General features: G+C 48.2%; 1 protein-coding gene across 10 annotated transcripts in view; it reads right to left on the reverse strand.

The window, feature by feature from the left end:
• Positions 1-17,500, reverse strand: part of LOC118310878 (disco-interacting protein 2 homolog C) — a 106,028-nt gene that overhangs the window by 27,761 nt on the left and 60,767 nt on the right. For 6 of the 10 annotated variants that reach the window (XM_035634199.2, XM_035634197.2, XM_035634202.2 and 3 more), the window contains exons 5-10: positions 15,595-15,987; positions 9,532-9,681; positions 8,846-8,965; positions 8,098-8,295; positions 3,174-3,265; positions 325-435 (exon numbers count right to left, since the gene is read on the reverse strand). In XM_035634199.2, the coding sequence (XP_035490092.2) occupies positions 325-435; positions 3,174-3,265; positions 8,098-8,295; positions 8,846-8,965; positions 9,532-9,681; positions 15,595-15,987 (1,064 nt within the window). The remainder of the gene's footprint in view (positions 1-324; positions 436-3,173; positions 3,266-8,097; positions 8,296-8,845; positions 8,966-9,531; positions 9,682-15,594; positions 15,988-17,500) is intronic. The other 4 variants (XM_047331949.1, XM_035634200.2, XM_047331948.1 and 1 more) reach the window with 2 other exon arrangements.

Raw genomic sequence — 17,500 nt, forward strand, 5'->3', positions numbered from 1 at the left:
GTGACATCACATGTTATGACTCATGTGTAACAGTAACTGACATGATGACGTCTCTACTGGATCATATTCATATTCATACTCTTCTTCTCCTACTTCAGATTGAATCGTTTACGTCCTTCATGACGAGTCACATTAAATATCGCTGCCGCAATGAATTGTGGGTCTATATCTCCTTACAGTGAAGCAGTGAAGCTCCTTTCCCGTGCACTTAGAGAATCTGAACAGCTCTTATCACGGTGCTGAGGAAACACGCCCGCGTCACCTCAAGACTTAGGAAACTTCCTGAGACAATTTGACATTTCAACCTCGACCCCGAACACTCACCTTCCGGGTCAGCGGCACTTCGATGGGCACGGGGACGACCTCAGCCAGCAGGCAGCCGTAGAAGGCCGTCATGAAGGCGGCCGGGTCGTTGTTCGGGAACACCAGCGCCACCTGCAGGCGGGAGGAGACGGGACAGACGGGGAGGGAGGTTACAGCTGGGAAACACATGGGAAAGAAAGAAGGGTGCTCGCGGCACGTTTCGTGCGAGTGACGCCGCCGCCGGGAGATGATCACGGATACGAGCCAGAGATTCATCGGAGCAGATAATTGGTCTTATCGGGAGAAGAGGCCGAATGTGTCGGGGGGGGAACCTGGTCGACCGCCTCTCCGACGCCCCCACCCCTCCTCCGCCGGCCCCGTGAATGTGCTCTGGTTTCTTTGCTCCTCTATGACAGTAAAACTGAACATCTTTGGCGTGTGGACAAAACAAAAAACATAATCTTGGAGTTTTTATGGGAAACACGATGGATATTTTTTTTCTCTTTTCAGGTGTTGGTTCGTCTTGATGTGACGTCTTTTCCTTGTTGGCGAAATCATCTCGAGATCGTTATCTTTCATTATCTACCTCATGGCATCTCCTCCGAAACATGTTTGCCACACACACACACACACACACACACACACACACACACACACACACACACACACACACACACACACACCCGCTCTCACGTGTTGGATCCAGTTCGGCTCCAGCGTCTGGTTATGATCATAATGGTGAACGAACTCAAGGCTTAAGTGCTGCTTAATAGCTTCCATGTACAGTACTGAGCAGTGTGTGTGTGTGTGTGTGTGTGTGTGTGTGTGTGTGTGTGTGTGTGTGAAGCTGCACTACGAGCTAAGTGCACCTGAGTGAATGACGGCGGTGTAATGAGGCTTTGCTGTCGGAGACGTTCAGGTTTCATGTCTTGGATGCTGCGAGCGAGCGGAGGCGGATCTGCGTCTCTGAGGCCGCGGAGATTACGACAGCGTCGCGTAAACTGTTTCAAAGGGAGCGGAGAGTTTTTATTGGTCTCCGCAGGTCGCTATGACAACGTGTGTTTCATGAGGGTGACGCTGTTTGTTTGCACGGATTATGTGACGTTGGGGAACATGTCACATCCCAACCAGTGAGAAATACACTTCGTCTTCTTCTTCTTCTTAAAAAAAGACAATTACACTAAAGCAATTCCCGGTTCTGAAAGTGGAACCTCATCCGACTCGTCACCAGGATCGTTTCCTGCAAACTGCTGTGAGAAAATCTTTGTAGAATCACACCACATAGAATTAAAAAAACAACCTCTGATGTACTTTTCACAGAGAAACGACTTCTGTGATTAAATCCCCCCCTCAGCCTTTACACACATTTCTGTCTGTAATCATCACACACACACACACACACACACACACACACACACGTCTTCAAACAACGCTGTAATTTCCCTGAGCGCGACTTATTAAGACTCCAGTTAAACAGAGAAAAGGAGCAGTTTGTAAATCACACTGAGCTGCAAGAAAAATGAGTTTTACAGTAATTAAAAACACACGCGCGCACACACACACACACACACACACACACACACACACACACACACACACACACACACACACACACACACACACACACACACACACACACACACACACACACACACACACACACACACACACACACACTGGCCTTGCGCCGGCATGACTCGAGTCTCCAGTGGAAGCGATACAAGCCGAGCTCAGAATAAAAGATGAAAGACACCGTGGCGAGGAAGGGGAGCGGGACGTCCCACGTGGGACTGTGACCGAACCCCCTTCTTTCCGTCTCATGCGCTGGATAATGAAGATCGAGTCCGACGTGATGATAGCACAGATTTTTGAGAGGTGACGTCGACGAAGCCGCTGCTGCTTCACCCAGCTGCTCTGTGAGGTTTTTAAGAAAAAGAGGCGACAGAGGAAATACAGTTCTGGTGCCGGCGAGCGCCATTTCCCGACGGCTGTTAAAGGATCAGTCGACCCCAAATTACAAATATTAAAAAAAATAAACACCAACACTTTCTTGTTCTCGCCTTCGTTCACAAGGCAAATACTTTGCACTCATGCACAAATGTAAATAGCTTTTTAAAAAATATTTTATTGTATTTTTTGCAATTTTTTTGTGATCCTCTGCTGGGCGGGGGGGGGGGGGGGGGATCTCGAATATATTCGATGTCTACATGAGATGTATTAAATGACTATATCGGGAAAACCGCACCTACAAAATGTCGCGTAAAGTTTTGTTAAGCCGCCGGCACAAGACTCGCTTCAGTCTCAGACACACCCACGCACACACACAAACACACACACACACACGCACACACACACACACGCACACACACACAGAGCGAGAGAGATCGCTGTGGACGAAGCTAATAAATAAATAAATTGCCTGTTCTGAATGATGCTGTTTTGTTAAATTTAACATTGGTTGTGATTTTCCCCTTTTTGCAAGCATGTTTAATCTCTGCAGTGAGATTTAAAAAATATTGCGATATAATAAAAATATATCGCACTAATATTTATAGTAATACAAGTAAATCTCTCGAACAAAGTTCTCTCTCGTCCAACCCCTAGTCGTATCGAGCATCGCAGCTGGATCGATCTTTGCCTCCCTCGAGTTATGAAACCTCCGTCTGTTGAGATTTCTACGTCCACTTCAATACCGTAAGAAGCAGAACTCAATCTGGGATTGAAATTTGTCCGTGGAGCTGGAAACACATGAAACACTGAAGAATCGAAGCGGCGATGTGTCACGTGAGCACCACCGTTGGTCTCTCTGGGAGTATCTCCATGTCCATCCGTCGTGGACCGTGTAGTCTGTGTGTCTGTGTGTTTCTCACCCGGTCTCCCGGTCGGACCAGTGGTTCCTGTTTGGATCCCAGTTTGTGCAGCAGGTTGTAGGCCACCTTCACACTTCTGGACCAAAGTTTACCTGCGAGTGGACACAAAGCATCAGCACACGGTTAAAAATACAACCCGGCAAAGGAAAGAAAAAAGAAAAGAAACGGTATGAAACGACCACATCGGAGTCGGAGGCGTTATTATAATAACAATAATGATTATAATAACGCAGTCAGGAGGTAAAAAGTGTAAATTGTCAGGGGAATGTTTTATGACCTGTAATAAGATTTAGGGACTGCAGCGTAATTGGATCCATGTGCGTGAATATATTTCAGGCACGGAAACTAGAATCATTCGTAACATCCGCATCAGTTTCACTTTACACAGAAGGTCAGGTTATAACTATATATACTGTATATATATGAACTATCTTCCCAATCAGATTCACCTTCCCCTGCAGGGCCACGTTCCCTCCGTGGAATAATGACAATGACAATGACTCACAGCAGCAGAATCAGTTCCCGTCCTTCGCTTTCTTTCGCCTGATTCCGACAGGCAGATGCAGACGTCACGCACGAGCAACCGAGGGTGGATGGATTTTTGTTTTTTGTCAGAAATAATGAGTTGAGGAAAAGGAGAGTTTTGGGAATCCCAGGAGGAAAAGTAGACTTGGAGAGAAAGGGAAGTTGCAAACGACGGCAGAGCGGCAGTGATTCGGCGACAACAAATGAATTCATTCGTCACTGGGGGAATTTAAAAAAACAGGCAATCGCGTGTTCAAGGGGGATAAAGTTGATTGTGTTTTCCATTCACTTTCATTATGGACGACCAGGAGAGTTTAAATAGCACAAATGTAGAACTGCTCACAGGCTCCGATGTGGAGTTCGGTGGAGGAAACCTGACAGCTGGTTGAAGTCATACTGACCAAAACACGCCGTGTAGACCATTGACTACACGCTTCAACGTGGTGTTCATGTGCTTCCATGACGGATGATGGTGCGTTCACACACAAACGCAATGGGATTACATACAAAGTCAATGCAAAGACGCGAGTAGATGAGGAATTCCGTGCCGGGCAAAGCGGATGACGCGAATAACACCAAGAGGCGAAGATTCACGTCATCCGTTTGTCTGGCTCGAGTTGAAATGTGTGAACTCGCGTCATCGCGTCCCAACGTCGTATCAGAAATGGAGGATAAAACTCTTATGGCTCTGTGCGGGCAGCCCGGGCTCTTTTGACACGAGCTGCTGTTTGTGCCGTGCTCGGCGGAGAGTGAGCGAGGAAGTCGGCCACTGGCTTTAGCACCAGTCGGCACATCCGCTTTGTGTGGCTTTGCCACTACTGCAAATCCACGGCGCTTCCCGAAAAAAGGATTGATGATGGAGGAGCTCTTAAAAAACTGTTTGTTTTCGTTTCGCTTTTGGGAAAAAAAATTCCTTGTAGGTGTTTTTCAGTAGAAATTTTAAAAATGCAGGTTTAGCTTCAAATGGCAGGAACTAATTACTTTCTGCCTCAAGGTGTAAAACATAATATTGCAAAAAGGTTTACCATTTCCACATCCAGCAGACAAAGAAGCAACATTTACATTCCCCGGAGAAACACATCTGTCCGCCTGATGAATCCAAGTCCATTATTTCTTCTCCCTTTAGCTTCAGGTTTGGTCTCCTCCAACTCGGAAGAGGAAAAAAACCAATCTGGCTCTTTGTCTGATAAATGCTGCGCTTTATTGGATCGGTGGTCTCTATCCTCTTCATCGTCTTGTGACGTCTCTCGTTTATCTGGACTGCTGTAGTAACTTCAAGAAAGTAAATATAAACCCAAATGCCCCGCGACGAACAAACTGAAAATACACATTGTCTGTAAGTGTAAGATGTGCGGCCTGAGGCATTAGATGGGGTATGCGATGCCTCGGATGAGGCCTCACAGTGGGCACGCTGGACGTGACATGCAGCAGCCACCGTCCAGCTGGAAAACACGTTCGCCATCGTTCTTCAGCAACGAGAGGACAATGTTCCCCGCTGGCATTTTAGAAAGCACTTGTCCAAACTCGGCCGTGTCCAAATCAGAGGGCTGCAGCTCCAGATGTTATCAGAGTGTTTCTGTGCGTCTGGCTTTTTAGGATGACGTTACTCAATTTACCCGTGAACGATTTGCCCAGTAGCCTTTTGTCCTCTGAAACCGAGAGGAGGGAGAAAGAAAACCGTCTAATCGTGGAGCGTGATTGAATAAAAGGGATACTTTTGTTCTGAAATTTGATATTCCCCCAATTTGAGAAACACAGCTACTCTCACAAAATGACTCGATGAACAAAACAGAGGTAAAACAGTTTCTTTTTTCTGACGGGGAGTAGGTCAATAACTTAGACAGATTTCAGTTCATGATGACACCATCTGAGAAATGATTATCTTAGTATTTTAGACTTTATGGCTTCCACCCTTGAGCCAAGAAATATATTAAATCTGTCGGACGTTCTAATGGTCACTTAGAAGGTTCTACATGTAGCTTTGGAAGTTTTCGTTGTCATGAGGTCCTGTAGGTGGTTCTAGGGGTTGTTTAAAAGTGGTCACTGAAGAGGTTCTACGTATGGCTTTATAGGAGGAGTCACTCAGTGGTTCTTTATGGAGGTCCTTTACACGGTTGTAGTGGTCAGTGAGGAGGGTTCTATGTCCTTTCTATGTTATTTGGAGGTTTTAAAGGTTATCTAGAAGGTTCTACGTGTATTTTTGGAAGTTGCAGTGGTTAATGACAAGGTTCAAGAGCTCCTTTCGGTGGTTCCAGGGGTTGTTTAGAAGATTGAAGTGGTCACCGAAGAGGTTCTGCGTATGGCTTCAGGGGTCCTTTATGGAAGTCCTTTACAAGGTTGGAGTGGTCAGTGATGAGTTCTTTCGAGGTTCTAAAAGTCATCTAGGTGTAGTTTTGGAAGTTTGAGTTGTCAATGATAAGGTTCTAGAGGTCATCTAGGTTATTTTAGGGGTTGTTTAGAATTTTTAAGTGTTGACTTCAGATATTCTATTATGGTATGGTTACCGGAGGAGTCCCTGAGTGGTTTTAGTGGTCAGTGAGGAGGTTCTAGGTTGTCTCAGAAGTTCTTTGGCAGTCATAATGGTGGATTGGAAGGTTCTACATATAGTTTTGGAAGGTTTTATTGGTTTTAATTAAATGTAGAGGTTCTAAAGGTTCTCTAGGAGTTTCTAGGGTCTCTTGGTTATTGTTTTGGACCGCTAGGACGTCTTGTTCCCCAATACCATCAACAAAACACCAAATGAAGGAATGTCCTTTGACAGAACGCAAAATACACAAAATAATTCATAACAAGGAGAACCGAAGATGTTCTGGAGGCTTGTGATGGGACATCACGAGTCAGTCCAGGAACGGTTCTGGGGGAACATTATAAGTGGTGCTGAGCTGATGTCAGCTGGGGGCAGTTGGCCTCCGTAGTTTTGTGGGGGACAGTAAACACTCACATGATGATCACAGAAAGAGATGAAAACACATCACACAGAGTCTTATGTTTCCTCCACATGCTGGACAGAAATCCAAGTGTCTTTATCAATAACGCGATATATTGGTTTAAATACAACAACAAAAATGTTTTTTGCCAGACTGTTTATAGAAGATCAAAGCTCCCAGAGAAACTCTTGGCTCACTGGAAACTTGTTTTATGAATATGAAAATGTTTCTCTCCTGCCAATTATGTGGGGTTATCAGCAGTGCAGCGTGGTGATGGTTGCGTGAAACGATACTGTGTGTGTGTGTGTGTGTGTGTGTGTGTGTGTGTGTGTGTGTGTGTGTGTGTTGGGGGGGGCAAGTTTGTCCTTGTTGGCTGACATCAAAGCGACGACGCTTGACAGGAATGAAAGATAAAGGAAGATAGATTCAGATTCAGAAACAGCACTGCAAACACACACACACACACACACACACACACACACACACGCACACACACACACGGTCTCACCGTGTTGTTGTCTCTCCGGTGGAGGACTCCTGAGCGCTGGCTGAAGACATTTCACAGTCTGGTGAGCGCACACATCGCCTCAAATCGCACAAATCAGTTTTTCTGATACACACACACCCACACACACACACACTCTCTCTCTCTCTCTGTCACAAACTGAACGCCTATTTAAAGAACATTGCTCCTGTAATGAAGTTGCTCCCTATAATATTAATCATTTGGGTTTATGATAGTGTGTGTGTGTGTGTGTGTGTGTGTGTGTGTGTGTGTGTGTGTGTGTGTGTGTGTGTGTGTGTGTATGTGTGTGTGTGTACGTGTAAAATGTTGTACATTTGAATACTAATCTTGCCGCAAAAGCCAATGACCGTTGAGATCCTCCCGACGTCAGTGTCCGACAGAGCGACGCTTCCTCGCGCCGGTAACGCAACAATAGTTAATTTGCTGAAAACTTGGTCTTTAACGTTGAAACCAAAGCTCCGTCTCTCCGCAGCAGAGCAGCTGTCGCACGTTGCTAACGTGCTGAGCTGCCGTCAGTGGCGTTACGCACACACAGCGGGCGCAGCACATTGTTCGGTGCTACAGTTGATCAGCTGAGATATAATCATCGACCACAACCTACAAGTTTTGGGATTATTCATCTTCATCTACATTTAGTCTTGCAAACACTTGAGGATTGAAAACTGTCACGTACCGAAAACCAGCATCGAACACCAGGTTTCCGATCTTGTTCCAGTTTTATTAAATTACTTGGGGCCGGGCTGCCCGTGTTTATGTATCTCAAACTTTGGGAAACTCGGCTTCTTTTGTTCAAAATAAAATGGAAATACATAAATAGCTTTCCTATTTTCCAACAGCGTCTTGGAACTTTCCAAACATTTCAACACTGCCTCCGTCAGCTGGACGTCAAATCCCGAAATTCGGCATCATTGATATAAAAAAAAAAGACCCTGAGGTGTCTGCTCACCGTAGGTCAGCACGTAGAGCGGCTTGCCGTTGGTGTCCATGGTGGTGAGGCAGGGGGCCTTCGGGGAGATGGTGCCCCACCGCTGCAGGGCCGCCTCCAGGGACGGGGGCCAGTTTGTCACGACGCCCAGCTGCTCGCCCCGCATGGCCACCATCTGGGCCCCCTCGGCCTTGGGCTGATTGGGGTCCGGCTGCTGGACTGGAGCGAGGCCAGGGGAGAAGGGAAGTGGGACGCTACCGTTAGATTTTAGATTTTTAAAAACACGAAAAGGACCAAAGTCATAAATTATTATTATTTGAGTTCCACTCTGCAATTGTTCCTGCACCATCTTAACATTCACTTGGTTTCGTTTGGTTTAACAGCATGAAGACACGTATTTATCCTTGCTTGTATCACAGACAAGAATAACAAACCAACGTTTGTTATTCACGCGTAAATTATTAATTTAACTTCTGGCTTTGCAGCTTCTGACGCTGAAAACAAAAGGAAATATTCATCAGTCAGATTCAGACTGTGATTTATCCCTGTGGATTATTCTGCGACTGGAAAATGCTTCGATATCTCCTCCCGCTCTCTTCAACCTGTACAACCTCAAAGGAGCGTTAAAACATTCAACCTCCCGCCGAGGCCTCGCTGATACGTACAAGCTCGCTGGAGTTTTTTGGCGTTTCATATTAGTTATAGTCATTTGTATCTCTGCTAACGAAACATAAGAACAGAAGGAGAGAGGTGTACGAAGGCGTTTTACCCTCCAGCAGCTCCTCGAAGTCGTCCACAAAGAACTCCCTGAGCGGCGGCCGCTTCGGTCTCTTCAGGGTGTTGACCAGTTGCTGAATCTTGGCTGAAACTCTGCTGCTGACTGGGACACCTGCAGGCGGAAGAACACACACACACACACACACACACACACACACACACACACACACACACACACACACACACACACACACACACACACACACACACACACACACACACACACACACACACACACACACACACATAATCAAAACTTTTAATCCTCGAAAATCCAAAGACCAAAACGGTTTATGATACAATTTTGGTTTGACTGAAGCTCAATCTCTGTTGACTGTTGACGCGTCCGACGGCACGACTCTTGACGCGTCCGACGGCACGACTCTTGACGCGTCCGACGGCACGACTCTTGACGCGTCAGACAAAACGACTCTTGACGCGTCAGACAAAACGACTCTTGACGCGTCCGACGAAACGACTCTTGATGCGTCAGACTGAAGGACTCTTGACACGTCCGATGGCACGACTCTGAAGCGTCAGACCGAACGACACTTGACGCCTGAGAAGGAACGACTCCGACGCGTCCGATTGCGGCTTGAAGTCAAGGAACACCCAACCGGTGAACTCGTCTCTTGGAATCCCAAGGTTTAATCATTGAACAAATAAAGTTGCACTCACCATCTCCCGTCTCCATCAGCTCGGCGTTGCCGTACTTGGGCGTCTGCCTCTGGACCGCGGCGCCTGGGGCTCTCTCCACCTGGATGCCATCGGCGCCGCCGGCCGTGTTGTTGGTGTAGCCGGTGACATCTGGAGGGGCAGAGTGGTTCTCTGGGATGTGAGAGAACGTGGGGACGGGGGTCGAGGAGGGAAGGAAGGAAGGAAGGCCTGGTTAGTACCCCCACACCCTCACACGTCTGGCTGTTAAAACATTTCTTACACTCAGGAGCAGTTAGACTGTGAAGGTACGTGACACGGACGTGATGTGGTTAATCATGACGTCCGGCTGTTATAACACACGAGGATGATGAGTAAGCGTCGAACACTGTAAGTTTTACTCTGATCTCTCTCTTACTTAATATTTCATCATTGCTTGTTCTCTCTGAGAGAGTGAGCATGAATATTAAAGGGATAGAATGTCAATGTAGACCCATGCACCATAGACGCTTCACACTATATATGTTGAGAAATTAACTGAGTGATCAAATCTCTGCATTTGAATTCAGTTCACTGGATTTAAACCAGTTTTATTGTCCAATACAACTTAGTGTCCAAGTTCTGTTTCTTCATTTCTTCCATTTGTGGCCATTCACCCGTCATCTGTTCATTTCTCTTGCCAATGTTTTCATCATTACTCCAACGACAAGGCCCGGCGACGGCGACGCCAGACGCAAAGCGCTAACAGAGTTCTGATGCACGAGATGCGTCTGGTTCTCTCCGACGATGACGTGCGATTTGAGCTCCTTGACAAACACTCAACGATGAAAAGGAACGATTTGCAGTGAAGTGAGAGAGTTTTGAAGACACGAGTGCAGTGAGAGACGATTCCTCCGCAAAGCGCCGAAGCCAAGGCCGGCGAGACCAAACAGAATTCTTTACTCAAGACACGGACTGCATATCAATAGGGCGGCGCACGGCGCAGGCATGCTAATTACTGTGGCGCGCTGCACAATTCCGTCTCTGCAACATCTGCACCGTCTGATTGAGCCACATCCAACTCGCCGTTCGCTGTCTGAACCCTGCCTGTGCGTGTGTGTGTGTGTGTGTGTGTGTCGACTCTGGTGACCTCATCAAAATGTATTTATGATGATGTGTGACAGGGAGGAAGAGCAGCCCGACTGATGAGGAGGAGGAGGAGGAGGTTGATGATGACGATGATGATGATGAATGCCACCGTCACTGCTGGAATACCAATCAGGCGAACTGAGGGAGTTCAATCAGGGACGAGGACGCTGTGGGTCACGGAGGGTTTGAAGGCGGTTTGATCGTTTCAGACAGAAAGACTCATCGTCACGTGATTTACTGAAATGATATCGGCACCCGTAGCAAAGTGGGGAGTACTGGGACGTGGTTGTAGCAACAACAACAAGAAGGTTACAGGCAGAAGGTGAGCGGTGATGGTGCCGTCGCACCGATGGAGTCCCACCTCCCACCATTCCCAGGTTGGTGTGCTCGCCTCATGCGTGGGGACTCGTCTTCACCAAGCAGAGCTGTCGTTGTACTGAGCTTCTCCGAGTTAAGAGAAACGAAAGAAACAAAGCCGGAGATGAGAAACAATGGACACGTCAAAGGGAATGTCCAGTGATTTTGAAGTGGGGTTGTATGAGTCTCTTATGCATAGTTAATACGTCGCCTTATGGAGATGGAGATCAGCAATGTCATTTTATCGGAGTTTGGGGGAGAAGAGGAAGTAGCGTCAGTCTGAGTCCCACTGTTGCAGAGGGGAATGTTTCATGTGTAACTGCGCCAACTCGCAACTCGGTGCAGTATCACTCTGCAAATCAGCTGTTCGACTCAGAGCTATCGGGCGCAGTAAAAGATGGCCGGAGTACACTTGAAAAAAAGTGCAAAGTTAAACGTCTGTCTGGTGGAAAACTGAAGCAGTGAAAAAAATTTGCCTTTAGTGTACAATGGAACAGGGTTTTTTTTTAGGTAAGCATTTAAAAATGTGGCTAAAAAGACTTTTTTCGGTGGTCCCCTCTGCAACAGTGGGACTCAGACTTACGCTACTTTCACTTCTCCTCCAATCTCCGTTAAATGACATTGCTGATCACCATCTCCACAAAGTCACATATTAACTATGCATAAGTAACTCATACAACCCCACTTTGAAATCACTGAACTATCCAGGGAATGTGTCCTTCCCCGTCCCGTTAGCTGTGGGTCCTGCGTGTAAACATCACTGGGAGGTGGCGCTGCAACCCCGGGGTTTTTGGCCTAGTGGTTAGCGCGTCGGACCCCAAATAGGCAGCCAGGCGGCGATGTCGTCTTTAACCTCAGACCGAACTCGTTTCCCGCCCAGTGGCGTCCGTCACGCGCTCGCTGCTCCAATCGCTTCTTCGCTGCTCACGAGTTTTATACGGGACGTGTTGTGCAATTTCAATGCTAAGTCGTAGATGCATGAATCGTGCGTGCGTGCGTGTGTGAATCGTTGATGAGGATAATCAACAATGCTTTTAGGGAGAGGCCGGAGAGCAGCTTCGTCTGGACGAGTCCTTCCTTTCGTTTCAAGGTCGCTCCGTTTGCCGTTGTCTATTGATTTGACTGATTACGCAGCGTGCTCTCATAGTAGTTTGCTCAGCCAGAGTCAATCTCGCTTTCAAAACGGCCGTTTCATCGGAGCCGGAGAGAAGAGCAGATGGAAGTGGAATGGCGGCTGTCGCTCTCTTGTTTTTCACGCAGCTTTGTTTCTCTCACAATCTGCTGCCTGGAATCACAAACTTGCCGTATCAGAAGAATGTGTAGCCGCAGCGCTTTTGTCTGGATGAGAAAACGCTTCTCACTATCATCCAGACGTGAAGAAATCTAGAACAACAGGATCTGTGGTTCGAAAGAGCCACGAGCTCGATGCTTGGCACAGATCAACGTCTGGCAAGTGAAGAAGCAGCGGACGAGACTTTTCATTTATTGAAGTGGTCTTTTTCCTCCGTCGCGGGTCGATCGCCGGAGGGAAAAAAGAAAAAACACGGTGACTTCCTGCTGCTGGGAACCATGAGCGTTCACTTGGAGGAACGGCTTCAGACCAGACCTTTAATCAGCCATTCGTCATTGTCAGGAGGAGAAAACAACCCTGAATCCATTAACATCGGTCTGGACGCGTTCCCATATTCCATGTAATCAAGGCTTGACGTCTCGGACGGGGTCCGCTGGGTTTGCAGCGTAGCTCCGGTGGTCTCCGGGGGGGGGGGGGGGGGGGGGGGGGGGGGGGGGGCACCGGGACGACAGGTCCCTGGATGTGATTCATCAGGTGCTGATGCGACCGAGGAACTTGAGAGTTCATCCAACGCAAAGAGATGAGAGATTCTTGACTCGTCGTACTTTTACAAATCCTGCATCTTTCCTCTCAGGACGGACACTTTCTCTTCTAAAGGTCGGATTTTAACCAATGTGACAGGAGGTGGAGACGGTCGACCCCACTAACCCGCAGGTCGCCGGTTCGATTCCCCACTTTCCCGCACGCCGAAGTGTCCGAGAGAGAAGGGGCCGATATTCTTTCTGTCCCCTGAGACAAATCGATTGACCGATTGGTAACGATTTCAGTTTTGTGTAAACTTTGTTTATAGCTTCATATAAATATGGAAAAAGCTGCATTTCTAAATCAAGTCGTGCCTTTAAATGTATTGAATGAAGCACAGGTCATTAAATATGTCACGAAAACTTTTCCATACATACTTTTATCAGGTGACGTGCAGTTTTCCCCCAAATCCCTTTTCCTTGTTCTCCTGCAGGGATTCGTCATCAGGATTCCTCCGAGAGCCACTGAACCAATTTACATGAAGTTTTGTGGAGGGGTGGGGAATGCCCCGAGGAAGACCCCTCGTGGATATGGATAAAAGGGCGGATCCAGGAAGCCCCTCTACTGTCAGGCTCATTCAGCGAAAGCTCATTCAGTTGTTCTCTTTGATGCTCGTGCGTTTGCTGCAGTGTGATGATTGAAAAGCGAAGCATGAACCACCAGACCGCCTGCAGAGATCCCGCGACGATGAAGGGAGAGATATCTGCACGTTATCTGCACTCGCAGGCTGAGCTGTTCTGATAAGAGCCGAGTGAAAATCCAGGCTGGAATCAAAGTATATGGAAAACACAATCTCCCTTAAGTATTTACACACACACACACACTGGAGGCTGTTTCGGCTTTGAACGAGCTAAATGAGAAACAGATCTGCGACCGAGAGGATTTAAATGACAGAAACCATCTTTGGGCAAAACGTTTTTCATGTGAACCTCTTTTTTTAGTTTGGACCATGTGCCATCTGCTCACACGGAGGGGGCGGGGCTTATGACCTATACTGATCCCGATGATTTGGCCTCACTTTTGCGGAGCTGTCATGTCGTCTGTGATTTTCTCTTTTCTTTTTTTACCTTCGATGCCAAGTGCTGCTTTGAACTTTTCACACTTTCCTGTCGAGGCCCCCGTGTGCCTCCACCAGCTGCTCCCTCCGTCCACGTCCCTCTGACTTGTGTGAGACTGCGGGGGAACGGGTGACGCAGGAAATGGTCCCGAAAAGAACCCCCCCACAAACAAACAGTCAACCGTTCCTGCCAGAGCAGTGACGGAGCAGGAGGCCGACCGGGCGGGGGCGGGCGGGGGCTGGCGGGGGCGGGCGGGGGCTGGTGGGGGCCGGCGGGGGCGGGCGGGGGCTGGTGGGGGCTGGTGGGGGCTGGCGGGGGCTGGCGGGGGCGGGCGGGGGCGCTCCCTGCGTCCGACCTCGCACCATCTTCAGATGTGGATACCAACTGGGCCAGCATGACAACAAAGCCGTCTTCGACCACGGGGAGGATTCTGCAGCAGCAGCAGGCAACTGTACGAATTTGAACGTGGGTTGAAGCGGCCGGAGAGAAACGTCCGACCTGCTGCAGCGCTTGGCGCCGAGAAGGAAAAACACTGTGATCTCGTGGTTGGAAGGGAAACGATGTAAAGATAAATGTCCAGCTGAAGAAAACGAATCCCAGGCGGAAGTTAAACAGGGAACAGAAGCAGAATTCACACACTTCAACACCTCCACACGCTCAACATCCAGTTCTCACTCCACGGACACTTCAGAAGACTCTGGCTTCATTGGGAAACCTCTCAGCAGCAGAACTAGAACTTCACCCAGCAGTTACAAAGAAAACTCAAGGACAAGTTGCTTCCTTTTAAAGACAAGGACCCTGTTGACGTCCCGCTGTGAGAGTCACAGCGGGACGTCAACAGGGTCCACAACGAAATATACGAAATAGTCTGAGTGCACGGTTTATTATTCGGTTCTTGAGAAGCTAAAAAGTAGAGGGAGAAATGGGACATTTTGCTCATAACTCCTACAATAATAGTGATTAATAATGTAATAATGTGTATAATAATGTATTTAACATAACTCCGGAGAAATACGTTGCAAGATTTCGATCCAAACTGGAGATTCAGACAAAAGTCTTGTTCGTCTCGCGCCTTGAAGAGGAGAACTCGCGTGGCGCAATGTCCCGTCAGCCCGTCAGCGCTGAGATCCTCCCGACGTCACCGACGTCACCGACGTCACGACGACAGCGTCCGACAGAGAACGGACGGATATTCCCAAAAATGTTCCGTTGCGTGTGGACGCGGCACGAGAGAGTCTGGCCTTCGGTGCGATGTACCAGGACTAAACCAAAGACGTGTAGACGTGGATAACAATCCTCTGTATTCATTTGAAGTCATCTGGAGTTTGCTGAAGGTGTTTGGACGTGTTCTGTATGTTTTAAAAAATATGTTTGTATTTGATTCTAGGGATTCTGCTTATAGGGTTTGGATTTAGCTTAAGTTGGATGTTTCCCAAGTGTGCCAGGACTTTGCCAAAGTCCTTCCTGATGTGGCTAATGTCTTCTATGGAATCTTGCTTTTGTTTTAAGAGTCTTTATTTTGCTAAAGGTGTTTGTAAGTGGATAAGAATCTCTGGGCCTCGCTCAGGACGTCAAAGGTCTCAGGAGTTAAAACCCTCCGCGTCAACAGTTTCCTGAAGGGGGGCGGGATTAAGCTCCGGGATTAGGGACATTCACACGCTGACATCGTACCTGTCTTGTGGTGATGGTGGTGGTGGTGGTGGTGGTGGCGGCGGTGGTTGTGGTGGTGGTGGGCGGAGATGTGGACGTGCTGCGCCAGGACGTCGGCCAGCCTGCCGCCGGCCGCCCCGCTGCCGCCGCTGCGCGTGGAGGAGGAGGAGGACGAGGCCGTGGACGAGGTGGTGGTGGTGGTGGACGAGGTGCCGTGCATGGCCCGGCTGATCCAGTGCTCCATGCTGATGCTCCCCTCTCGGCTGGACGAGGTCCCGCCGCCGCCGCCGCCGCCGCCTCCTCCTCCGTCCTCCTCTTCGCCGTCGCCTCCTTCCCCTCCGTCGCCGTCGCCCCCCTGACCCTCGCCCTCCGAGCCGGAGGACGTGTCTGAGCGGGACGGGACAGAAGAACACACTGATCGTAAGTATTACCAGCTCACGGTGACAAAAGGGAAAAGTTACTAACTTCGTCTACAAGAAATATTGAATGAAACCATGCGAAAAATAACTGATCTTTGATTGATTTATTGATTGATCCCGATATTAATACGTACAATAGGCTACATTTCGAGACAACAGAGGGACGGCCTGTGGGTGTCACAGTCTATTTCCTCAGCTCCGAGGTGTGGATTGGTGCGCTCATGTTTGGCTCGTGATTTCCATATTGCCCGCGGCGTGACGACACTGACAGTGTTGGGACGAGCGCGAACAGGAGATGACCCAGTTCCCTGAGAAGAATCGACGACCTCCGGCACCAAACAGCAACAACAGAAAGAGACGCCGACTCTTCGCGCGGGTCGCTCGTCGTCAGACCCCGGGTCCATCTCGGACTGTTGCTCTCAGACGACCTCCGTTGTCACGGTTACAACGTTCCACGCAGAGTTTCATGGCAAAAGAAATTCCTCGTCGATGTTCTTTACGGGGGGGGGGGGGGCCTCACAACTTTGCAAGCCAGCAGCAGTCAACGTACAATAGGTACCTCTCCTCTTTTGCTTTTCCGCCATATTTAATCAACTTCTAAATCAATTGGCAACTATTTTGACAATCGACTTTTAATGAAAATAATCGTTTAATTGCAGCCCTGTTTTAATATCTGCCATTATCAGAGGGAACTGGCAATACAAATCTACTGTTCAACCAATCACATGCGACGTTTCGCAACCATAATTATAGAACGGTAAACAAAGTAAAGTAAAAAAACCAAGACAACGACATGAATGATGCTAAAACGGTGAAACTCCAGTGATGAATCTCAGAATCTCAAAACCTTTCACGTCACATCACGCACATTACTTCATTGTTGACATGAAAATATGGATTAGAGCTATTGAGGATTTGTTCTCGAATACACGAAGCACCAACAGCTGTTCATTATTTACGTGTCGCAATAACTCTGCCAGGAACATGTGAGAATCTGAACTCCACAGAATTATTAACAATCCTCCGCTGCCAACGTCTGATGATGCAATGTTCAACAACTTGGCCTTGAATTAAAAATATATATTAAAGATTGTTTGACTGGTCAGGGGACATTTCTTGTCTGTCGTGGATTATTACAGCTGACATTTTAAAATTCCCCCGGGACCGGGAGGCGGTCCGCGCGCGCTAAAACCCCAGAATGCTTTGCTGAACATGCTCGATTGGCAGATCTGCGTCTCGTCCTCAGCAGGAGAGAGACTCCCAGAGACAAAACACAAACATGTGGAGGAAAATATGATGCTGCTGCTGCTGCTGCTGCTGCTGTTGCCAGGCAACGCGGGAATCTCACGAGGGGAAAAATAACAAACACACACAGACGAGAGTCGGGAGACACAAGGCAGCTCGTGTCGTGATGGAGCGGAAATATATTTTAATGACGCGTCGAGAAGTGGAGACGCTGCGCAGCTGTGACACGCGGAGTCAAGGGCCAATAAGAGCAAACGCTCGTC

Source organism: Scophthalmus maximus, chromosome 5 (assembly GCF_022379125.1).
Source record: "Scophthalmus maximus strain ysfricsl-2021 chromosome 5, ASM2237912v1, whole genome shotgun sequence".
NCBI classification, from domain to species: Eukaryota; Metazoa; Chordata; class Actinopteri; order Pleuronectiformes; family Scophthalmidae; genus Scophthalmus; species Scophthalmus maximus.